A 26,175-nucleotide genomic window follows, 5' to 3' on the forward strand; every position below is an offset into this window, starting at 1 on the left:
TAGTCTTCCTTCCTGATCCACTAAAATATGAATGTAATCAAAGGACCTGCAAAGGATTTCATTACCACTTCTAATCTTACATTAATAACGCTATTTATCTTCCTGTTTTGGATACAGTGTGCATACTTCTAGCTCAAATCACCTTTTTCATGTATTTATAGGTGCTTTTGTTTCGACTATATGGATTTCTCCTGCAATTACTCTACTCCTTCTATTCATTCATCTCTCTGACTCTCAGTATCTCTGTTTCTTCATGCAGGAAATTTTGCCCCTCTTCCAAGATTTTCCCCATTAGTGTTTTAATATGATTTTATTTCTCCCCAAATTAAAAAGAGCAAACAGCAAAAGCTTTTAAAGTTTCAAGCTCATTTCTGTTTATAACTACCACTTCATTTTCTTCATAGTAAAACTTCCCATTTTCATTTGGACCTGCTCTAAACAGATCTGTTTCTCCAAGGGTGTCATCAAATGGCTCTTTGTCAGTTACTAAAGCAGCACTCAGTGACATTAAATACAGTTGTCCTTCACTCTGATTTTATCTGAAATATCAGTAACAATTGTTACAAATATTCATTCCTTTCTGCAAAAACTCTCTTTAGTTGGTATCAGTAAAGCTTCTCACTATTCCGTAAAAGGTCACTACAATCCTTCATCTTCTTTGTTTGTTGCAATCCTTCTAATATCTTAGCCTTCAAATTCTTCTCTTACACTCCTCTCTATGAATTCACTCAGATAACTCTCTCCTTCATATCTTTTTTAGGCAATTTTTATCTAATTGGTGTTTAGTAATTCAACTTGTTGAGAATTCTCTAGAATTTTCTGTATTACAAAACTGAGCTCCTAATATTTTCCTGTGGTCTTTTTCATGACAGTGTGTTGTTTATTTGGTCATACAATCTAGCTTCCACTTCTGCTGTCATCGTCATGAATATCACTTTGTATTTACTCTACTGATCTTGACCCTTTCATCATTGTATTTTCAATATAGCATTCAAAATATAAGTGAAACATTTCATTCTTCAGACAGCTTAATCCCTCAACATTAGTTCTTCATTCACATATCATCAAATCCTCTGAAGTTTTTATAGCTATTTATTTTTGTAAACCAAGTTTCAAGAAGCTTTGTAATAGGGCACTGTCACTGTCCTCCCTTTTTTCATCGATTTGCTCAAGCGGGCCCAGTAATGTCTCCATTGGAGACTTTTGTTGTTACTGTGTCTGGCATATCGAATATGTCACGGGGAGCTTGCCAGGCTCTGCTGTGTGGGCGAGATACTCTCGGTAGCTTGCCGGGCTCTTCAAGAGGGGAGGCGGAATCAAACTAGGGTCAGCCATATTGGCTGCGTGCAAGGCAAACGTAATAGGTCATTTAGAATTTTTAAGTTTATTTATTTCAGTACCAATTTTATAAATCTGCACATAACAGTGTTTCGGGCATACAATTTTCCAACAATAATCCCATCACCAGTGTCAACTTTTATACTAGTGTCCGCATATTAAATACTCAGTCACAACTACTCAGTTATGTCATTGTAAAAATAATGGATAATACATAATAAATGAACGACTTTCTAAACAAAACTTTATTGGCATTGAAGTTTGGGTTTTATATAACTCTCATGAGCCATGCTCTATTATTTATTGTTTTGAGCACTTCCAATTATTTAAGAATTTAAGCTTCTAAATGGCCAGCAGCTGATTGGATGTGACCCACAGACAGTAATTTTTGATCTCTCTCCACATGTACATTTCTTAAACTTGTTGCTGTATTTTTCATCTCTATATGTTTTCTCTCGAGTAATTCCAGTATTTTATGCTATGTGCTTTGCCTTTTGGTATCGATTTTCTATGTCTTAGAATATAAGCTTTGTAAAGTCTAGAATTTACTGATTTAGAATTATTAATTTAGTATTACTGAATCTCTACTACAGTTGCTCAAAAATTGGATATCAAATGAATGAATGAGCTATATTTTAAAAGGAAGGGCAGAAAATTGTAATAGATGAAATAATAAGAATTCAAATTGGAATTATAATCAGAGAACTGTAGGAGAAACCCTAATTGTAGGCTCCAAAAGTCTCTTCAATGATTTTCTGAACTATTTATTGTTAATTCATTATTATCATTTATTTTTCCCTAAATTCCATTGATTTGTTCAATGGTGTTTTAATGCTTTGGTTCCCCCCCTTTTTTTTGAGTGGCTATGCTCCTATGCTCCCAGGGCTCTCCCTGATCTGAGTTAAATAGGCCTATCCATTAAACCACTGCACTAATGCTTCTATGCATTTCACATTGTCACTGTAAATGACTATGCTCTTAATTTTTCAAGAGTATTGCCTTTTAAATTACCACTTAACTCCTACTATTCTTGGATGAACCAAAGAAGGAAATGTTCTCTAAATTATGTCCTTAGCTGAAGTAAATAAAAATTATAAGCACTAGAGCATAACTTAATTTCTGTGAGCCATATCATATCAGCCATACTGAAATTGGGTTTAATTATTATATGTAATGGACATTAAGGATTTATGAAACAAATGGCCTAAAACTTAATTAGGTAGTTAGTGAAGTATTTATAAGATATTTGGAAGAATAACCAATATGTAATTTTAGAATATTATGATGCCTCTGTTTGTTTGTTTTTTTTTTAAATAAAAGAGTCGAAAAGATGTACCTTTTACTTCCAGAGATTTACTTTTTATTTTGCTTGCTCAGATGTGAGTCATAGGTAGAAATTATATGTGGCCAAGTCTTCTGTACTGCACTATCAGATTTGTTTTAAAGATTGTTGCATTATCAAGGCAAATTTTTATTTTAAAAATTGTTGAAAATATGTAAATTAGTGATTTTGTAGCCATAGCTGACATACTCCACATAATTATTATGGTTCCCTTACTCAGTATTAAAAATAAGTCTATAAGAATTAATCTATGAAGATTCGTCATTAGATCCAAGATAATTCTATTAGCCTGCCTTCCTTCTCAGTCTATTTTCATGTTATTTGTGTGTATGAGTGAATAAGTATCCAAGAAATAAGTATAATAATGGTTTCTTAGATTCAGGATTTGGGGTACTGCTTTATTGAGATGCTCTTTTCTTATTTCATGTTAACTGAGTAGACCCAAAAAGGAAGGAAAGAGAGTAAAGATATGCTGTATTCAACATTAGAGTTGTTCAGAGGAGATTGAGATATTAGTAAATAGCTAAAGACAGTTATAATGGCTTCGTCATATACAATTTTGGAAGCAGTTATGTGGAAAATATGTCAGCTAGGCAGTCTTTAAAACCTTTTTATAGATATAGGAGTTGGAACAATAGTACAGCTGGTAGAGTACTCGCCTTGCATGTGCCTGACCTAGATACAATCCCCAGCATCTTATATGTCCCTCTAAACATTGCTAGGAGTAATTCCTGAGTGTAGAACCTGATCATTGCCTGATCATTGCCTAATTCCTGATCATTGCCAGGAGTGGCCCAAAAAACAGTGATTAAATAAATAAAACCTGTTAGATCTAAAAATGTGTGGCCACTCATGTATTAATTTAGGAGAAGGTAAACACAATTTGATTGTGTCCATTTCAAATGGGAACATTTCAGAAATCGTGTAAAAGTGTATAATAGAATGTATAGATGTGTGAGTGGTAATGTGAACTTATACTTTGTGAGTGGCAGGAATTCTGGCATTGAACTGCCCTGATTTGTCATGAGATTTATGGCATTATAAGATTTAAGACACACATCCATAGATTTATTTTCACATTTAGAACAGGTATGACACATTGGCAAGTATAATGGCTCTGAGTGCAGCATGGATTCACTTTGATTTGTGTTTCCTAATAGAATATTTTTTGAAATGATGTGGGAAAACCTTCTATCATTATTTTCTAAGCATGTATCAACATAGTTTGGTCCTATAAAACTGCAAAGAGAATGCCATGCTTCAGATAGTTATGTTTATTTTTTTTCACTAGTTACTATTTATTTTATTTTATTTTTTACAGTTACAAAACTTTCATGTTTGAGTTTCAGTCATACAATGATCAAACACCCATCCCTCCACCAATGTACATTTTCCACCACCAATGTCCTTGGTATCCCTCCCCCATCCGCCTCACCCCTCCTCCTGCCTCTGTAGCAGACAATTTCCCTCTTATTCTCTCTCTACTTATAAGCATTATGGTTTGCAATACAGATAATGAGAGGCTATCATGTTTGGTCCATTATATACTTTTAGCACACATCTCCCATCCCGAGCGATCCCTCCCACATCATTGAAGGGAACATGACTTAGTGTTCCCTTCTCTATCCCAGCTGCCTTCTCCCCCAGCTCAAGAGACAGGCTTCCAACCATGGAGCAATCTTCCTGGCCCTTGTCTCTACTCAGGCAGTATGTTTATGTTTTAGTTTTAGTTCCTGGAAAGATTTATCATTTCTGGAGGAGTTTGCTTAGCTCCTGCCTTTTATGTTTGATCAGTTGATCCTTAATCAGAGAATTCACAAAACTTTCCACTTTCTCTGTGCATGAAGGCTAGGATAAATTATCTCTCTGAAATGTGTTTCTTCATAATCTTTGGGAGGGTGGATTGTTAGCACCTTCTTCTAATGTCATTTTGAAATGTGATTGCTTTGAATGACATTTCCACCTTTGCCTCAATCCTACTTGTTCACACAATTGTTCCCATCTGTTCTGTGACAGGGAAAAAAAAGATACATTTGTCTAACTCCTTTTTAGAGTATGTATGCCTAACTAAATTTCCTTTTCATCTACAAATTTGAGTTCTGATGTCCTCATTTACATAATTAAAATTATAAGTTCCATTCACGTGCCAATCTGTCATTTCTTATAGTATGGAAATAACTAATATTTCTCAGCTCATTTCTAGCCGAGCAAAGCTGTGTATTGGTCAACATAGAATTCAGTTAGACAAGTGATGATAGAAACATTTCCTGATTTTCTTTTTTGAGACATGTATTAAGTCTTCTTCTCTGGTGTAACTTTGATTTTATCAATGCAGTATGTCTACACCTGTGCTGTGCTGTACTGTTTGTCCAGAAGATCCATTTATAATAGCAAAAGAGGCCAGTCACTCTACCCCCTACAACCCCCCTACCAAACTAGCACTCTGTTTCTATTTCCATGATATTTGAGTTCTTAAAAGGAGCTCAAGTATCAACTTCCAATCTACTTTAAAATATATTTTAATAACATGATTTTTCTAGTGACATGTTTCAATGAACAGTCATTTTATTAGATATATTCAAACTCACGCTTGACACATACATATTTGGATGGCCTATACAGCTGGAAATCCTTCTGTATAATATGATTATGATTGAGAAAGCATGCATATGTTTCCCTCGTTTATTCATGATAAAAAGAAATGAATAAAGTACCAAGTGAATTATGTTGCTTAAATCCTATTTGGACTAGAAACATTCAAGGAATCTGGTTCAAAGAAAAGGGGAAAATGCTCTAGGTTTTAGAAGTCACTCTCTAAACTGGTAAGGGTAAACAGTTCTGGGTGTTTTTAGAGATAAAAATATGTTTAGAGATTAAAAACAAGGGTTTTGTTGCATTATTTAGAAATGGTTTTCCTTCAAGGTTTGACTCCACTGAATTCTTTTTTTTTTATCTTTTGGTATAACTGCACTTTATATCATGCATTTGTGCATTTTCTCATTTAGGTTGAACTTTTAATTAGTTTAACTTCAAAACATGAACAGCACACTAGTTAAATCAAGATTAAATAATGTATTTATCATATTTTACATAAGCAGTATAAAATTTATGTGGCCTGGAATCTAACAGTTTTGATTTGTTCATGGAAGCGACATTACTGTGAGTTTTGGGACATAATTTAAAAAATAGGTTTTTATCTTCAGTAAAGAATTACTTCTGAGATCATATTTTTAATTTACTTGATGATCATTTTAAAATCTATTAGAAATAACCAGAATCTTAAGAAAAACTGTTACCATCACTGTTTTCTATCCTTCAGCCCTCAGATGTTGGCATTTTGATTGCCATAGAAATGAGTGACATTCAGCATTGTGGCAATCACACCCATCATAAAAGTTAAATGAACATTCTTGTAATACCCACTGGGATGGGACAGATGTAGAAGGAAAAGACTGAGCACACAAGATAAAAAGTGTCACTGACAAATTGAAACTACTCCCTTAATATAGCATTTGTCTTGCCTGTCACCAGTATCTGGTTTGTTTTATTCAAAGCTATTTCAGAAATACAAATACTGTGTTGAAACTGAGAATCAAAATGAATCACTTCTATTATCTGTCAGAATTTTCGTTGCTATTGCTAGATTCCTTGTGTTTTTTTTTTCCCTTGAGTGTACAATTTCTTGTACACTCTTTAAGGCAAATCTCTTTAAGAGATAGTTTACTTAAACCATAAATATAGTGAAGGACTACAAATAATTATTTCTTTTTTGGAGGCTGGGGATAGATGAGGAGTAGGCAACACTTCGCTCTGCTCAGGGATTACTCATAACTCTGCACGCAAGGATCACTTCTGGTGGAGGTTGTAGGAACATATGGGTGTTGGTGTCAAACATGGGTGGGCCAAATGCACGGTGTATATATTACCCCACTATACTATCTCACCAGCCCATACATCATTTCTAAATTGAGATCATCATTTCACTGCTTACAGCTTTTTGTTTTATGATACAATGTTGTGACTCTTTTTTGTCTATATTGATATTTAATTCATCTGTTTTTAAAGTTTTGCCCAGTTTGACTTGGTCTTAGAGTATTAACATGAGGGGTGTCATTATTGGCATCTTAATCTCCAAACTAATTAAAATGCTGACTCTTCAGTATTCGAGCTTCTCTGTATTTCTATACCTGTTCTTAGTTGCTTGCTTTAAAACTACCTTTTCTTTTAAAAGTCATAAATTGATTTCTATTTAACCTACAAATTTCCAAAATATTTACTACCCTTACAATTTTATTAGAATAAAATACCTCAAATAACCAGATAATTCATCTTATCTCATAATCCTCATACCCAGGTGGACATAATTTCTTTCTGCCTAAATGCTCAGTTCCCACAGCTCAGCCTTAGCACCCTTCTTGTAGACAGACCTGATTCTTTGAGGCAGAATAATTTGTATTCTTCTACTGAACTGAAACCTCCTTGAAGACAGTGAATATTTCATCTGTCTTTTTTTTTTTTGCAAGTGGGGGGTGGCAACACTCAGCTATGCTTAGAGCTTACTCCTGGCTCTGTGCTCAGGAATAACTCCTGGTGGGCTCTGGAGACCATATGGAGTATCAGGGATCTTACCCAGGTTGGCCATATGCAAGAAGAGTATCCTACCTGCTGTACTAGTTCTCTAACCCCCACCTGTATAATTGTTTTTAGTGCTTTGAACATTGCATGGATAAAAAGTTTCCCCTATCACATATATAAGTTTGAGGAGCACATATAGGATCAGAAATAAGTTATGTATTTGGTATATATGAAATGTACAACTAACATTAGCTAAAATACACGACAATTATATTAAATATAAACTATTTCTGTGTGTATATATAGTTTTTATTCACAACTTACTTAGAAATGTTTATGTCTCATATAGTAATGAGTCAATAAATGTCCATTAAAGTACATTGATAGTAATGGACATTCCTTCAAAAACAAGAAATTGAGCTTCCATATGACCCCACAATACCACTTCTGGGAATATACCCCAAGGGTACAAAAAAGCACAGTAGAAATGGCATCTGTACTTATACGTTTATTACAGCACTGTTCAAAATAGTCAAAATCTGGAAACAACCCAAGTACCCGAGAACAGATGACTGATTAAAGAAACTTTGGTACATCTACACAATAGAATACTATGCGGCTGTTAGGAGAAATGAAGTCATGAAATTTGCTTATAAGTGGATAGACATGGAGAGTATCATGCTAAGTGAAATTAGTCAGAAAGAGAGGGACAGATATATAAGGACTGCACTCATTTGTGGAGTGTAAAATAATAAAACACGAGACTGTCACCCAAGGACAGTAGGTACAATGGTTAGGAGGATTGCTCCAGAGTTGGAAGCCTGCCTCATGAGCGGGGAGGAGAAGGGACCTGGAATAGAGAAGGGATCACTAAGAAAGTGATAGTTGGGGGGAATCAGTGCAGATGGGAGATGTGTGCTGATAGTAGATAAAGGACCAAATATGATAACCTCTCAGTATCTGTATTGGAAACCATAATGCCCAAAAGTAGAGAGAGAGTGTGTGTGAGGCATATTTTCTGCCATGGGGGCAGGGGGAGGGTGGAAAAGAGGGGTATACTGGGGAGATTGGAAGTGGGGAATGTGGACTGGTGAAGGGATGGGTGTTTGATCATTGTATAAATGTAACTTAAACGTGAAAGCTTGTAACTCTATCTCATGGTGATTCAATAAAATAAAATAAAATAAAATAAAATAAAGTTATAGCCATAATGTTAAAAAAAAAAAGTACATTGATAGTGAGCTAGAATTTACCTCTCCTACATCATTTTTTTGGTTTGTTTTCAGCTGAACCATACCATTTTTTCTCTTTCTGCATACATTCACTGAATGTTTTTTTTTCATATGCCAGTCTGGCTCTAGAACTACAAAGACAGTTAAAATAAATTTACTGTCTCTCTCTAGCCCTCCAGCAAAGAAGAGAGACTTGTAACAAATGGCTATAATTCATTGCAGTAAGTGTTGCAATTAATGTATGTAGACAGCACTATGAGAACATAGAGAAGAAAGCTATGAATAAGAAATTGTTAAACTCTTTCTGAAAATGAGCAGAAATTTGTTAAAAAGTGAATGGAAGAGAATCTTTGTTAGAGGAACAGTGTGATAAATGGAGTCTCAAAACAGCACATGGCAGAAATGGAAGTTTCATTTGGCTCAGACAGAATGTCTTAGCACCTCTCAGTAAGGTGCTGAGACATTTAGCAGCCTTTTGGATGCTTGTGATAAAGAACTCCTTGGGACTTGACTCAAGTTTCTAGAGTCTTTCTGTAGGTAATGTTTGATCCTCTATGTAACCTTTATTTAAAAAAAACTAAGTTGTCATATGAGAAGCATATTGAAATTTTTAAAAAATGAAGGTGGGGAGAATAATAGGACACTACTTAGCCTGGGCTGAGTTACTAAATTAGGCAAGACTCACAGAAATGGAGTAGCAAGGAGAAGGATAATATGAAACATATTATTGTCATTAAATTTCCTTTTTTTCTCTACGAGAAAAAGAACTAAGATGAAAGCCAGACAGCAGTCCAGAAAGAGGTATTTTACACATGTGACTCGCCGAGAGCTGCCATCTTTCTCCCACATGTGGTAATTCTGGACACCCCCCCACTCAACCACACACACACACACACACACACACACATACACACACAGATTCTGATAGAATTTTTGTTTGTTAATCCTGCTGCCCTTCTCAACAACCTACCCATTGACAAATGATTTCAGTCATCATCCTCTCATTGGCATTAAAAAAAAACCCCGATATCAAAGATTCTTCATTTTGAAAAAGGAAAATGTTTTGTTGTTGTTGAAACAGTAGTTCTATCATTTTAAGCCTTGGGAAAGTGATTTTGACCAAGGAAACACTAAACTAGGTATTATTTTTTAGAATTGTTCTGAGATATTGGGAGCCTTGTGTCCTTACCATTTACATGTCATCATTTTTGTGGCAGTATTACAATGTTAATATACGCTGGCTAAATGTTTAGAACTGATGAAAGAAGAAAAAATGTTAAAAGCTAATGAAGATGTTGCTTATTTTGCTGTAAAACTGGAAGACAAAATAAGCAGTGAATAAGATGCTATTTTATAACTTCAAATTTGAAAACATTTAAAAGCAAACTATATTATGTAGTGTTAGGAGCATAGTCTAAGGATATCCCTGTTATATGTTTATGCTGAGGCATTTTTGAATAGCAATTTACTTTATTTGTCAGAGTTGAAGACTTCTTTCACCCAATAATTCCACTTCTAGAGACTCTCCTTTATAGATATAAGAAGGGTATTTATGGTTCACCCTCACGACAAAGCCTGGCAAGCTATCCGTGATGTATTCGATATGCCAAACACAGTAACAAGTGTCACAATGGAGACATTACTGGGCCTGCTTGAGCAAATCAATGAACAACAGGAGGACAGTGACAGTGACAGATTTTTAGCATGACCTACTTTTTTCCTTTTGGCATAAATCCTCCATTCATGCTCAGAGGACCTCGGGACAATTCCCAGCCATACTCTATCAGTATATGACAGTTCAGTGTTCGATGCAGTTCTAATTGGATCCAGTGGTTCTGGACCACTATGGCCATACCTGTTGGTGCTCAGTGAAATGTGGTACCAGTGATAAATCTCATAACCCTGCAGATGCAAGGCATGTGTCTTCTATTAGCAGTCTATCTTCCAGACTTTCACAACCTTCTTTTAAGTCTACATGTCTATCCTTTCAGAAAATGGGTAGTCACTCAGTGAATTTCCTGTAAAGGAATTCAACAATCATGTGTATGTATGTGTATATATAACATGTATATCAATATGAAAACAAAAAGAAAACAAAAGGAAAGAAAAAAAAACCACTAAGTTCCAGATGACTGTTTTGCAAGTTTGCATTCCATGAGTGAGTGATAGCTTATAAATTTAAGGTAGTGAATATATCTTTGTTATGTTTACACAAAAATTAAATGTAAAATATACTCTGAAATGGTAAATACCAACTTCATTAGAATGGTTTGGGGGGATAATATATGTGTAAATTCAGAAATATTTGGCAGTTTCAGTTGTCTCTATAAAATTTTATGTTACTCAAGCACTTTTTATTGTAATTTATGTCTGAAAACTGTTAATGCCTTTAATATTTATAATAAAAAGAAATCTGCATGCTTCTTCATTCTTTTTTTAATCACCCATCATTTGTCCAGCTATCCATTAATTCATTTCTATAGAAACAATTTTACTAATCAAAGGAAAGATGATTAAAGCTTAAAGTTGGTAGAAAGGGACTGGGTATAACAAGAGGACAGATTTTAGACAAATTTTGGAGTAAAGTTGCCTGAATTTGTCAGTTGGATTTGTATACAAAGACACCTGTAAGGAATACAAAGAATGATGCAGATTTTATTCAGTTTTTTAGTTTGGCATCCACCATTGAGACGTAGTTGACACAGTCTTATTTTAAATAAGTAAATAAGGTATGCAGATTTATTTTAATTAATATACTTAGTTCACTAAGCCAAACAGACAATTTTAGTATATTTAATATAGTAATTATCTGTTAAATAGCTGCCATGTACAAGGCACAAATTAGAGATCCCATCAATTTTTACATAAATAATGTGATCATTAACGTGTTCTAAATATTTTATACATTAATTTTAAGTCTCATGAAATAGTTACTACTTCAGTAAATTCAATTGGATAAGCAGTTTTAACTGAATACAGTTGAATGGCAGTGTGCAAGCTTTTATTAAGTTATTTGGTAACTACTTTGAAAAGAGAGAGACTCCATTTGAAAATTCAAACTTTACCAAAGCATTTAAGTTTTCAAATTATTTTGAGAAGGAAGTTAAAGGTGGTTATCTTGAAAACATCCCCAAAGAGTATAGCATATTATTTATCAAATTAGAAGTGTTAGTTATCTCATTCTGCTTTCTTTTCATAGCTTTCTTGCCTGTTGACTTTCATTCTACAAGGAAAGCAATTTCGGAGACTAATGGTACACAGAAAACTCAGTTACTATGTTGTTCTCATTTTCTCAAAGTTCTACATTTTAGTTCTACTTTCAACAGAAACACAAATAACCAATTCTAGTCCCCATGTGGTTTCACTATTCCTTCTCCATACTTGTCTTTTTAAGTATATGTAATGGATAAGAGACAAGAAAATGACTTTGCTTCCAATTCAGTTGACTCAGGATATCCTGTGAGCTCAGCTGGTTACGCTGGGAGTCTTAAGCGCTCAACACATAACTCAGACCTCCACAATCTTATTCTTGCTCTTCTCTACCAAAGTATACATCAATTACTCTAAGTTTGCTTATTTCCTCCAATATTGGATAAATAAATCAAAGACCACAATCAGGTAACCACAGAAGCACAATTCCCTAGAAACTTGAAAAATACATCATTTGTTGTCTTAGAATGGCTGCCAGTCAGCCTTTGGAAGTAAAGCAGAAGTAAAGAAGTAAAGAAATAAAGAGAAAGTGAAAAAGTAAAGAGGTAAAGAGGAAGTAAAGAAATGTCATTCGTTGTACAGAGCCACAAGCCCCATGTTACCGGTTTTGCAAGCTGCCATCTGCCTTTGTTAACATGCTGAAAATTTCATCAGCTGTCTTTAATAAAATGGGATGTGTGTGAGGGAAATCATCTGCAGTTGTGGCTGAGTTTTGGTTCCCTAGTCCATGAGTCACAGCTGGCAAAGAGCAATCCGCAGTGTTTTGTCAGACCACCAGTCACCTCTCCCTCTTGCATTTCAGTCTGTGTAGGTAGAAATGTTTGCGTGCTGTTATTTGGTTTTAAAACATTTTTATCCCCTATTCTATCAAATACCATGTGATACTTCTCTTAATAAAATTTTACTTGAGCACATATTGATTTAAAAATCATCACTTGGGGTCTGAGTGATAGTAAAGGGGTTATTCTTGCTTTGTCTTCTGATGACCATCATTCGATCTGCAGCAACAGGTATTGTCCCTGAGCAGTTCCAGAAGTGATCCTGAGCAAATAGCCAGAGTTTAGCCCTGAGCACCAAAATAATAATAATCGCATGGTCAAAAAAAGAGTTCTAATTTATGGAGAGTGGATTCTAGGTGTTATGTTTGTTTTATAGGAACTCTGTCCTCTTTCATTTCAAAAGTGAAGAATGATATAATGTGGGATCTGGAAATAACCTCAAAACTTTGCCTTTAAAATTATACTGAGCAAACAAAGCATCTGGGGAATCTTAGTAAAAATTAGCTTCTAGGTCGTTAAGTGGATTCTGAGACTCGGCACGTCTTTGACTTGTTTGTACTCCCAAAATTACATTTTTTTGGTAACAAGACTTGTATATTTTAAGACTTCACCCAGTAGATTTCTAGTAAGCTTTCCTAATAACTGCTGTGAACTTAAAGGATTAAAAACTCTTGCAATTGAAAAGAGGAAACAGTCATATAAGAAAAGTCTATTTTTACTCATAAAATTTTAATGGACAAGATTGTTTTTGTCTAAATAACTGTTGACATTTTCAAGGCATTACCTAAAGCAGTGATACTATTTGCTTTGTCATATTTGTGCACATTGGTATGTAAATTTAATCAGTTCATATTCAAATAAGGAGTTATGGTGACATTTTAAGTATTGTGTAATATATTTTTGTCAATTATTAAAATTTTAAGAAGTTAATCTATTAAAATTGATCTAGTCACACAAAAAAGTTATATCTCAACATAGAAATTGAAAGCAACTTAAAAATATTAAATGATGATTTTAAACATGCACATTTTCAGTTTACTAGGATTCTTTGCTATTTGAATAGCCAGACTTTTTGAACTTTTTTCCAATCTTAACTACTTTGGAAATTCAGGTGCAATGCTGCCAGAAACACCTCAGATTCATTGAATGTCTGGTTTTTTTGAATTATATTTTGTTTGCTGCACATTTAGCAATCCCCATATTCAGTTACACATTCCAAAATGATGTTTTGACCCACAGCTAAAACACTAGACTTTAGAGAATATAGTGGGTGTTACAAACATTCATAAGATTTATTGTATGATATAATTATTTCCAAAACACTGATTTAATTAGCATTCAGAGTTCATTTTAGTAGCCAACTTAACTTTCAAATTATGTTTTCTTAGAATAATGTCTTTCCCTATTTAATGTCAGGAAAGTGACTCTAACGTGATTAGAATCTCTTGAGATACAACTAGTAATGATAGTAGAACTATTTTATATGCTTGTATATACTTCAATATCCATTTCCATAACAGCCTCTTACAGGTTTAGCCTTCATAGAAAGACTATGAAGCTTGTTAAGATAAAGGGTTTCAAATCCTCACCACTGGAAAACTGGGCTGGAAAAATTTTCAAGCAGAATATCCTTTTTGGTTAGGAGATGATGAGCAGGAATAGGGAAAAGAAGAAAAAGACACTAATTTTATATTTGCATATTGTCTGAACAGAGCCCAATTGAGGAAGTACTTGCATCCATTTATAGAAGAATCTGAGGTCCCAACACTCACTAGGCTTGTCCAAGCACACATATCGCTAGGGGTGAGCTGGTGTTGGAACACAGGCAGTGTGACTTGGTAACCTCTGAGTGTTTTTAATCCCCTTGAGTTGCAATTATAGTTAGGTACAGACACTTTGATAATAAAGTGATTCGAGAACGAAAACTTCCACAGAGCCATCTGGTTTCTCTCATTCTCATCTCTGGACCTCTTCTATTTCTAGTTCATAAGAAATCGTCTTTACCAGTGGTTTTGTTTCTCTTTCTTCCCACTCAGGATAATGGGGAACTTTGAACATTTATCTAATTTACATCTCTAGCCATTCGGACTCTAAGCACATTTCACCATCAGTTTAGTAGTTTTTCTTTTTCATTTTTTATGATAGTGCTGCTAAGCTCTGTGGAGGAGGCATAATTCAGAAAAAGTGTCCAGATACAAGCAACTCAAGATAATAATGGGTGGTATGATAACAACATTTTTTTAGGAAGACAGAGGAGTTGGTGTTATTTTAGGTTTTCAGTGTGGAGCTATTCCCTGCACATATAATTTAGAGCTATGTTTATTTGGATTGCTGTTTAAAATTAGAAATTGACCATCTGTATTTTTCTTGATAAGTATGGAGTCATCCTGACCAAAAGGTTTTTGAAGGTCAGAAATAGCTTATATTTGCAACATTATTTTTGGAAATGAAAAAAGATGTCGAAAAGTTGAAAAATAATGTCTAGTAGTTGAGGACTTCAGGAATTTTGGTACTCTTCCAAAGATATATTATGTAGTCATTGACATAAAAGTGATAGTCTGTTTAGCAAAAAAAAAAATAATAATCACAACTATACATGTGTGCTCTGTGCATGCCATATGCCACATTAATTTGTTGGAGTTTGGGTTTGGTCTTCTTCTGTGTGCTTTGAGGTTTTTGTTGCAGTTGTTGTTTTATGTTATTTGAAGGGCCATACCTAGCAGTGCTCAAGGGTTACTCCTCACTCTGTGCTCAAGGATCACTCCTAGCAGTAGTAGGGACCATATATGTTGCAGGGGATTGAACCAGGGTCATCCACGTGCAAAGCAAAACACCTTACCTCCTTCATCCCTAGACTATCTTTCTGGCCCCTATATTCATTTATATTTTTTAATGTTATCTTTCTAATACCATGTATAAATTTGGTGCCCATTCATTATTCTATAAATGGAAAAGAATTGGGACACACGTATGTTAGGGAATCTTGCCAGGGTCATAGTCAATGTGCAAGAACACAATCCAGCTTTTCTTTTTCTGTTATAAGATCTCTTTTTAAAATTTGATCATCTTCACTCAGTTTTCTTCTGAATTTCTCATGTCACTCCCCAGCATTGTTTTGGGCTCGGAGGTCATTGTTTTTACAGAAGAGAGTATAGTCACATGATTTCAGTTCTAAAATGTATGCACTGTATGAATACTAAATCATAAAAAAATGTAAATTATACTAGACTGTATCACAGTGTCCAGGAAAATTAATAGTGGACACCATCTGTAAAATGAAAGCATAATCTCAGCACACACACTTTATCTGCTATTCAAAATATGCATTTATGTAACTCCCCAATTATTTTCTGATCCCTTTTAGAACTTTCTATGGATAAAGTTAAAGCAGACAAGACTTTTTCTTTATAGATAGTAAGTTGAGAATTATTTCTGCGGGGGGGAAAGACTTTTGATACTAACTAATGCCTGAGAATTTCAGGAACACCTGTGTTAAGTGGTATTACATAACATACATTTATTTTTTAGCTTTTCCTTTTGCACAGTAAGTTTGTATTACACTTATCATGTTAGAGAATCCTTTGAAAGTTACTTTACATTTTAACAAACGACATAGGTCTTTTCCTGTAAAAGCTACATTTTTTTCTGGAGCTCATTTTATCACTTTTTATGTTCTTTTTAATATTTATAATAAATAGTCACCATTAGAAGTATAAAACCTAAAAAAAATAGGATTTTTTTCCTCATTAAACTTCTCAGGTTAGATTTAAGAAAGAATTTAAAGGTTTACTTAAAAATTTTCTCAGGGTTTTTATAAATTATCATAATTTTCATAAATTACATACATTTTCAAAAATGTATGTAATTAAAGAGAAGGAACACACAGAGGCTGGATATGGACTTGACAACTTTTCCCATTCATTTTTTTATGCCTTGACACAGTGCTGAAAATATGTTCATATCTTTCCATCTGAAATTCTCAATTTTTTTCCATTTCAAAATAATATCTGACCACATCACTAGGTCATCAAAGCTATAAAAACTAGAAAAACTAGTTGCTTTCTCATCCAAGAAGAGAAACTATTTCTCTGCCTGGTCCTTTAAAGCACAAAGTACACAGCAGCTGTTTGAAAACATCTTTTCCTTGCTAGTTAGCTTTGTCTATTTGTATGAATGGCTAAATTGCTTCCATAAAATATCTTCCACATAAGGGAATCATTTGCATAAGTGGATGAAGATTTTTCTCCTCCAGGAAGCAAAGTGTTGAGCGAGCTCTTAATGGTTCTCCTTCCTCTCTCTGGTTGCAGTATCCAGCTGCTCTGATGAACCTGGGAGCGATTCTGCACCTCAACGGCCGGCTCCAGAAGGCTGAGGCCAACTACCTGCGGGCTCTGCAGCTCAAGCCTGATGATGTCATCACGCAGTCAAATCTCCGCAAACTCTGGAACATCATGGAGAAACAAGGCTTAAAGACTTCCAAGACCTGACACAGGAGGGCAGTGCCTCACCCTCCGTGATTCACTAGCGAGCAGAACTTCCCAGCAGTGCTATGGCAAGAGCTGATTGGACTCCAAGATGCTGGCAGAGGTCACTGAGGTCACTCCCTGCCACCTCTTGGAGTATCCACTTGACTGTTGGCACAGCCGTTATTAACACCAAAAAGGGGAACATGGGAAACCTCCGGAGAGGCTGGAATTGTTGCCCACAGAACTGTAAACCAGAGCACTTAAAAAAAAAAAAACAGGATCTTTCGGCGTTTTTAAAGGGTGGGGGAGGAGTCTAAGTTACACAGGTTATTCATTTTGGAAAGAGAAATGAGAAAACTGTTTTGTTCCTTAAACACTGTGAGAGGAAGTCGGGGTCTCCAGCAGCCAGGGTAAACTATCAAGGTCAAGTGTTCATTGGGAGTGATCCAAGTGTGGCGTGGATTGCAGTGGAGCTGGCCGGTTGTCCTGACGCTGCTGTCTTTCCTCCCTGGGACAGCCTGCTTATCAATTTCTGAAACGCAGAAACAATTTTTTCCCCCTTTCTTTTCGTACTGTGTCATGATCTGTTAGAATCTACTGTTGTTTCCTGACTAGCACATATCATGTCTTCTGATTTGGAAATCGCAGTTTTCGCTCTTTGAACATGCTTTCCTTTTTCCATGTTTGAAAAAAGATATTAGAGCAAAGCACACTTCAACCTGGTGTTCTGTGAAGGGTTGGGGAAGCCTTGCATGTATCAGGCAGGTGTTTTTCATATTATTGTCACCGATATTTTCCCCACGCTGCCTAGAAGCATTCATTGTATTAATCCTTGTTTTTTTGATGTTGCCTTTAAAAATGACTGTTCCTGGCTAATTAAGGATTTAAACAAAAGGAAATTAAACATGTTTATTTCGAATAACCAGAAACTGTTAAACAAAAAGGGAGGTGCCTTGTGCTTCCCAGATGTTGCTGGTTAAATTATCAAGTGCGTGTAAAGCAGTATATAATAATGGTTGCCAATGATTTTATATTTTGGAAAGAGTGTGGAATACTAATCACTTTCTACTAGAGACATAAATAGCAATACTGATAATTTTTAAGGAATTATTTTTATTGTATTTTGCTTTTCCCAAAGGATATCAAAATGACTTACTTTAAGCTATAATGGTGTATAGCATTAGCCTGCATTGCTAGATCCTCTCCTAAGTGCTTTTCATAATTGAAAATTATTTTTCACTAGGTGATTTGACATACTATTTCATTCCCTGTAGTAACTTTTAATGATTATTTCACAAGTAAAAAACTTTAATGAATTGGAGGAAATATTACTGAACTTTGCTTTTTTTCCTTGCAGTGAAACTCTTCTACTAAAAACTTTGCAAACAGCATCTATCTATCAAATTTGTAGAGAAAGTAGTATGCAGTACCCTACATATTTATTTATTTATTATTATACCATAGCAAAATAACAAAACTTGATTAAGCCAGTTCTTTGCAACTGAACATTAGCTTTTTTCTTTCTTTCACACTTTGTATATATGATCAACATCTCCATTAAAGAGTAGCTGGACATGAAAATACATTACATTATGTTTTCTCCATTATTTTATGTTTTCCACATATCTAAATAGGTGGGATAAAGAATGTAGAGCAGTATTCGTATGGCGTTAGTGTTTTTGTGAGAAGGGTAAATGTAGTGAGAGAGATCTGTTAATGTTATTATTTAGAATGCCCTCTTAATATGTATACTAACATTTCTTCAGAGGGTCAAAAGTTAAATTATAACTAAATCACAGCAGAATACCGTTTATCATTAAAAACAACAAATCAGTGTCAAATCAAAAGAAGGTGGTGAAGTGTGTTTTTCATCTACTGCATTGGCAATTGCAAAAAATGCAATTTAATATAAGGGTATAAGAAATTACTTATGAATTCAATGTCTAACATTTTAATTTATTTAAATAGTTAATGACCTATTATGACTTCCAAGTCTTAACATTTTATTCTTTATTTTTATGGTTTTTCCTTTCAAACACTTGGTTCTTAATAATTTCACTGATGGCACAGTAGATGCACTTCATGTTGACCCAGTTCTCAAGTAGCATTAATAATTGGCCTGCATCGTAAAATGCATGGATATTTAATAACTAAATGTCCCTGATACCTTTCACTACAGGGCTGGGCTTAGTTACTGACCATTTTGGTGGGAGGGCTGGGAGGGACTTTAGAACCTGGTTAAAAAATGTCGCCGCTCAGGGATTTATGGTGGATTATTGCAGACAGTGCTAAAAAATAAATAGAGCACAAGACAAGTTTACTAAATTAAAATTTTATTTTTTGAGAAATTGTTATTTGTATAAATTATCAAGATTTGTAGGCTTTGCTTTTGTAGAAATAATTGTTTTATGTGCCAGAGAATTTCAATTTTGTTTTCAACAATAAAACATTGATAACAAATACTTTGCATATGCCTTTTTTAAATCTACAGTCACATTTACAATCTCTTGGGTTTTAATTGTATGATGGGAAAGTGTTTTAAGAGTAGAGATTGAGGGTCAAATGAGAAATATTGTGGTTCATTTATCAGTAATATTAATTTCAGTAGTAATATGAAGGCCTGCTGATATTAGGCTGGCCATGGTCAGAAAAGATGGCACTTAGTTTTCTTTTGTTTTATTGAGAAACTATAAAAATGTAATGGAAAATATTTTAAACAGCATCAATTCCCAGTTTCAGTTTTGTTTTTTTGTTTGTTTGTTTTCTTGGTAAAAGTGACCAAATTAGGAGATCCTGTTCTGATACCAAACAATTCTTTTCTGGTAAGAAATGTGAGTGTGACACATTCAGGAGTCAACCTTATGCTCTAGGCAAGGTCAAACTGACAGATGAAGAATTTGAAGCTTGTTAAAATTGTTATATAGTAAGATTCTGATTTATTTTCCAATTCCTTTATTACAGGATAAATTTTGCTCAGAATTGTAATAAGCAACTTACGAAAATTTATGGCTGTGTTCTAGGTTTAATGTTAAGAAAATCAAGGTTCAAAAAGTTTTTCCTTTTTCAGGTGTTGATTTTATTTTGTTTTGTTTCTGTTTGGAAGCCACACCCAGCAGTGTTCTGGGTCTGAGCTCAGGGATCTCTCCTGGTGGGTCTCAGGTGACCAAATGGGTTGCTGGGATGTAACCTAGATTGGTCATGTGCAAGGTGGGTGTACAGCTGTAAAATTGCTACTGTGAAAGTGGATTTTCCTGAACTGGTGGGTTCTTGAAAATTGTACAGTGTAAGTAGATTGGTCCCAGTCCCTCCCCATATGTCTAGGTCTCTCCCTTTACCCATGAACAACGTCACCCTTCCTGTCCCTGGCTCTGCCCTGTCTCATGCATGATGTCCAAGTCCCATCCCACAGGGCCTACTGTCCTCCAGTGTATGATGGACAGGACCTGTCCTCTCATCACTCTCTAGCCTGTATTTACTTCCCTCCTCTGAAATCTTATCCCTGGGCTTTTACTGGATTGTACCCGTATGATTCCCTGACTATTTTGTCCTGGCTTTCATTATTTTCTGTTCTGCCACCAGATGCTTATGGGGAAGATCTCTGTGCTTTGTACTGGTTGCTGGGCCTAACTGAAGCCCAGCAGTTCCTGTGATCCTGTCCCAACTTTCCCAGTCTCTGGACACTGGGTTTTTACATGAGATTGCTTACTGCCACATTATCCCTCTAACTATGATGATCAACAAATCACTTTCTCTACCTTCCTCCACTGCAGATGATCATGAGGATCAAATGACATTGATCTGAATGCCTGTGTCCTCTCCACATTGATATTTTGAAAGCCTAATTATTGCTATTAATATGGGGAGGAGGTTGGAAAAAGCGGATAGATCATAAAAAGGGGCTCTTGAGATTGGGATTACTGCCCTGATAGCAGAAATCCCAGAGACCTATCAACAGTTCTACTTGGGAGAAGTCATTGAGATGCAATTGGGAGAGGCCTTAAGGAGTGCTTGGCGATCCTAATCTCAGATTTCTTAGCTTCTGAAAGTGTTTTGTTTTGCTTTTTTCTGTTGCCTGTAAACTACTTAGCCTGAAGTGTTTTATTATAGTAGTTTGTGTAGACTAGGACAGAGGTAAGACATGAAAAAATTCTTAGAAGTGTATTCATGAGGGCCAAAAAAAGACTTGTGAACAGGCAGCTATAGCCATTAACTTTCCACCAGAGAAACATAAGGCCCACAAGTTAAGTAATTTAACTGAGATCCCAGAACTAGCTAGAGGCAGTTACACAAGCTGTAGAAATGCCAATCATCAAGAAATTCTGCTATATGGAGCAATTGCATAATCAAATCTATTTTTAAATCAAGGTATATTTAAAGGCAGGAGTCATATATTTCCTTTTTTGGCATTGTTTCTCCAGCCAGACACATTGTTGAATAGAAAACCTTAAAATGTACTATAAATGAAAATTACATCTATTATTTCGTTCATGATCAACTTGAGGTTTCTAAAAATCACTTTATAAAAAGTTAGGATTTAAAGATTCAGTGACTTGGATATTTTTACCTCAGTGATAGCAGATTTTACAGAGCATACATTTCCACTACCAACAGAAAAGGAGAAAAATCTCTAAAGTCTTGGGTCTTGGGTATTCTTTCTAGTGCAAAGAAAGAAACTGAGTTTCTATGAATTTTACAAATTGTAAAATTTTTAAAGATGTGTACCTTTGGATTCGGATTTCAGTTTATTTAAATATTATATTTTAATGATATATAATTTGCTTCTTTCTATTTAAAACTCAACTTGGGTTAATGAAGGGGTATTGCTGGAAATCTTGGCTTAGACGTTGGAACCACTTATGCAGTATAAGGAGACAGCAAGCTGAAAATGGCAAGGCAACAGTGCTGATTCTGTTCTGCTTAGTTTTACAGCAAAGTAGCAGGCTATAGCACTTGAACTTTCTTCTTATTTCCTTATGGGTGGTCTTCCTTTGCCACTTGACCACCTACTGGCCTTTTGTTGTTGTTATTCCTTTGAGATTTGAGCTGTATTTTCTCCTGTGGAATCCTGCTGGGATTTGAGTTCTAAACTTGAAATTTCTGTTATTGGTTTCTCAAAATGTTCCCCTAACTTCATACATCTGTTCTTGGATATTTCTGGTTTGTTTAATTGCCAGCTTCCAAAGATTGAAGAGAGGAGGTTTTGTTTAGGAAGAAAATTTTAGACCCAATTGATGAAAAGTTATAAATATGTGAGACAACTTGAAGAAGTCAATATAAATACATATAGGAATCTATGAAGTTAATACAGACTCTTAAATAATAGTTTGGGAAAATTTCAGAAATTCCCAGAAGGAAGAAGTCTGGGAAACAGAATTTCCATTAGCAATAATTAAATTTTTACTAAAAGAGTTTTGGGTTAAAACATTTTGAGATTGTTTTGGTTATGCAATAAATAATCTCTCAAGATTGGACCACTGTGTTTGAGAGGATACTGTATAACAAGCAAGAATAAATAATACAACTATAGAAGAGGCTAAAAAATGCTCACCAATTTGAAGTCCGGATTAAAACTTGCTACTGATTTTTGTCCTACCTCTTTAGACTTCTCAGGAATATCACTCATTGAAGCTAAAGCTACCAGCTATTTTTCAGTCAGATGGCAAGAATAAAATTGGTTTATATTTCAAATAATAGCTCTGGACTTCTAGAAATAATTTTTAATAATTTTCTCTCATATCTCTTTCTTGTTCACCATAAAAGACTAATAACATTTCCTCTGTAATCAGGTCAGTTTGATTATAAAAACTTTTAAAAATACATAGAAAAATTAGATTAACTTTGTTTCTGAAAATCCTAAAAATATCATAAAGATAAAGTGTCTAGGTCAATTCAGTACTCTCCTCGGAGTAAAACATTATCAGTTGTGTCAGAGAGATAGTACAAGCAAGTCCTGCATGTAGTAGTACTAATGTAGGAAGGTAGATTAGGGAAACCTTCACCACCACCACCACCCCCACAAACACACACAAATACATCATGGCAATTAAATTTCCTGTTAGTAATAAAGTCACCAGTCCTATGTCTGACTCACCTTGTGGATACAGAAAGCAAGACCTGATAAAATATTCTTCAGGAGCCCACCTTGAGGAGACTGGACCTCTCCCTACAGAAAGAGCCTGAAGGAAATTACTGAAGAGTCCTCAATTCCTTCCTTGCAACTGATTAACTCTCATCTAGCCAAGACCAGAGAAGCCTGGAGAGACCCTCAAAAGAAGATCCAGCAGGAACAAAGATCAAGAAAAGGAGTTTCAAAGAAGACTACTCCCAACCCTCTCCCCTTGGAAATAACTCTAGCAACAGACTCTTACCTAGCTAGAATGTTCGAGATGGAAGTGGCTTGGAGAAACCCATAAAAGTCACATTGAACAAAGGGAAGGTACACAAATACTGCCCTAACCCACGTGCTCCTTATGGCCAAGCACATGTGGCACCCAAGAGCACGTGGCACCTGCATTTCCCCTCTTGAGATGTGTACTTTCTTGTTTCCATATCTAATTCTCGCATGTGCATAGGGTCTCTGTCTATCCGTGGAGAAGCCCACGTTCTTTCTTGAGCACATTACTCTTTCTCACTTTCCCTCCTTCTTCCCCTTCCTAAAACCCTCCAAACAAAATCTGTTTTACTTCACTGCTCTGCTATTCCTGAAATTCTTTTCTGAAAGACTAGACAAAAACCCAGTATCCCTGGATAATATCTAGGACTGACTTTCCTTTCCTGCGAGAGTGATTCCTTGCTCCAATCTGAGTCTGCAACTCCCTGAAAAATCTGGTGGCAAGGATCAACTTCCATGTTGAGAAGACCAAGCAGATGTCAGGTGTAACTTGACAGAAACCTCGTGGGGCTGGAAGGGCTTGCTGCATGCATTCAGGAGTCATCAGTGACTTTATCAGGCATAGCCTTCCCAGACAGCCTCACGGTGGCAGAGATGAATCCGGAGAAAATTGTCATCTCTCTCCTCTCTGCCTCACATAAGTCACCCACAGGGACCATCTTTTTTTAGTACCAGGGTTCAATCCATGGTAACCACACCATCCAGAGTGATCCTTGACAGATCCAGGAGAAAGCACTGCTAGGTGTGGCCCCAAACCAAAGAAACAAAACATTACTTATTAGCAGTCAACCAGACTAGAGGATGGATGTCAGAAGTGAGTACATGTGTATGGGGAATGAAAATAACAGATTGCTTTTTATCTTAATGCGGAACCTTTTTCTAATTTCATTTAATAAGTCCTGGTCATATAAATATTGGTGCTGCTTTTAATACTGTCTTTTTTTAATACTGGGGGGATCCTGAGAAGTGTTTGGGTTTGGGGTGGAGAAGTGGGATTCCTAGCAGTGCCCAAGAACCTTGCTCCTCTGATACTCAGCCAGTCTATGTAGACCTGAAGTTTCAGTACTTGGACCAGAGATTTGCTAGACTCAGGTTCAGCGGTGCAGGAAATCACCATGACTACACCCGATGAGGTGCCAGGAATCGATTTTGAGGATGGCACGTGTAAGGAATGTGCTTCAGCCCTTCAAACTATCTCGCTAGGCTTTCTTTTTTGAGCTATTTTAAAAATAAGTGATTATGATTGGTTTCTGAATGTTTTTGTTTCCTCAGCTGTAGACAAGCATTCTGTGCATGGTTTTTGTATTTTATGATGATGATAGTTTGGGAAATTTTTTTAAAATAATGTTTCACATATATTTTTTAAAACCCTCCCTCTGACACAAACACTTTGATTTTAGTACATAACCTATTAACATTTAATTGGTTTTGAATTATATGATATGGAAGAATTATTGATATTATATTTTATTATACTTTATCAGGCATAACTCTCTTCCAATTCTTGGTTAATAATGTTTATAAAATATGGATGTGACAGAAACAACTTGTCTCTTTCCATGAAGTAGTTTAAGGAAATTTTGATGATTAAGTTTTGGTCATTTATTAAAGAAATTATCATTTGAACTGGTATCTGTACAAAATTTTGCTGGGTAATGGTAAAATGAGTTAGTCTTCTGTTTGTCTCAAGTGGCCCCAAAGTGATACTCACATAACTCATACAAGCAACAACAGAGAACAAGAGCAAACACTGGATCAGATCTTTGTTCTTTACAGATGAAGAAGTTGTACTTGGGAGCAATAAAAAAATTGGCTTAAACTCCTACATTCACTCGTACCTGACTTAAATGCAGCAGAAGAAATCCTGAGTTACCCAACTGTAGATTACATCCTGCAAGACTCAACCTCCAGATAGAATTTGTGAAAGCATCTTTTCTTTGGAGTATAGGATAGGCACAAAGCTGGCCAGGAAAGATTAAATCATGGATTCCTTATGAATTGCATACGTGGAAAATATTACTGCCTAGAATTTCTATTTTACTAAATTCAGCTGTGATATCTGGTAAGAGAAATGAAATCCATTTATGAGTTATACCTAGCCATATACAACTAGTCTTAGTAAAAGTGTTATACAGAATCATTGGGAGGATTTAAACAATTTATTACTATTATTAAATAACACTAGTTGGTCGGTTATTTCTTCTTATCTGGCTGTGATATATCAGTAATTCAAAGGTTTTTGTTATTGTTGTTGCTCTATTATACCAAGTACAATACGTAAGAAAGAAATATACCTAACCAAATAGAAAGTGATCATGAAGAAATTAACTCTTATTTTCTCTTCAATTTACCCAAATCTTTTCAGTAAAATACAAAGTTTTTGAAGCATCCTAGCTATATGAAAGCCTCTATAGGACAAAGAATAATTATAAAGTATAGATAGCATTCCATATTTCCATTTGCAATATAATAAATATATTTACTACAAATATTTATGAATATTGGATAATCTACTTGATTTTCTTTCTACAACCTTGTTTGCCACCCCTATTATATATATATTATACATATGTGTGTATGTGTATGTACGTATGTGTGTGTATACATATACACAGACACACACTGTGTGACTAGGAAGTCCACAAATAAACATAAGTCTAAACATAAGTGCCTGTACATTTGATCTCTATACTAGGAAGTCATTATGAGAAATGAGACATAATTTAAAATGTTTTGATTAACAGAGGAAATAAAATGAGATCAAAGCTTTTGTCCTTGGATGAGTGATTTAAATCCTGACAACCAAGACTAAAAGGAGACAAGGGAAGATATGTCTTATGAT

The 26,175-nt window shown here is 35.2% G+C and overlaps 1 protein-coding gene across 1 annotated transcript in view; it reads left to right on the forward strand.

The window, feature by feature from the left end:
• Positions 1-19,402, forward strand: part of TMTC2 (transmembrane O-mannosyltransferase targeting cadherins 2) — a 473,463-nt gene extending 454,061 nt beyond the window's left edge. Inside the window, exon 12 of the mRNA XM_056116407.1 lies at positions 16,784-19,402. Coding sequence (XP_055972382.1) covers positions 16,784-16,963 — 180 coding nt within the window. The 3' untranslated portion in view covers positions 16,964-19,402. The remainder of the gene's footprint in view (positions 1-16,783) is intronic.
• Positions 19,403-26,175: the final 6,773 nt, after the last annotated feature.

This window comes from Sorex fumeus, unplaced genomic scaffold (genome assembly GCF_029834395.1).
Source record: "Sorex fumeus unplaced genomic scaffold, SorFum_2.1 ptg000003l, whole genome shotgun sequence".
Taxonomy (NCBI): domain Eukaryota; kingdom Metazoa; phylum Chordata; class Mammalia; order Eulipotyphla; family Soricidae; genus Sorex; species Sorex fumeus.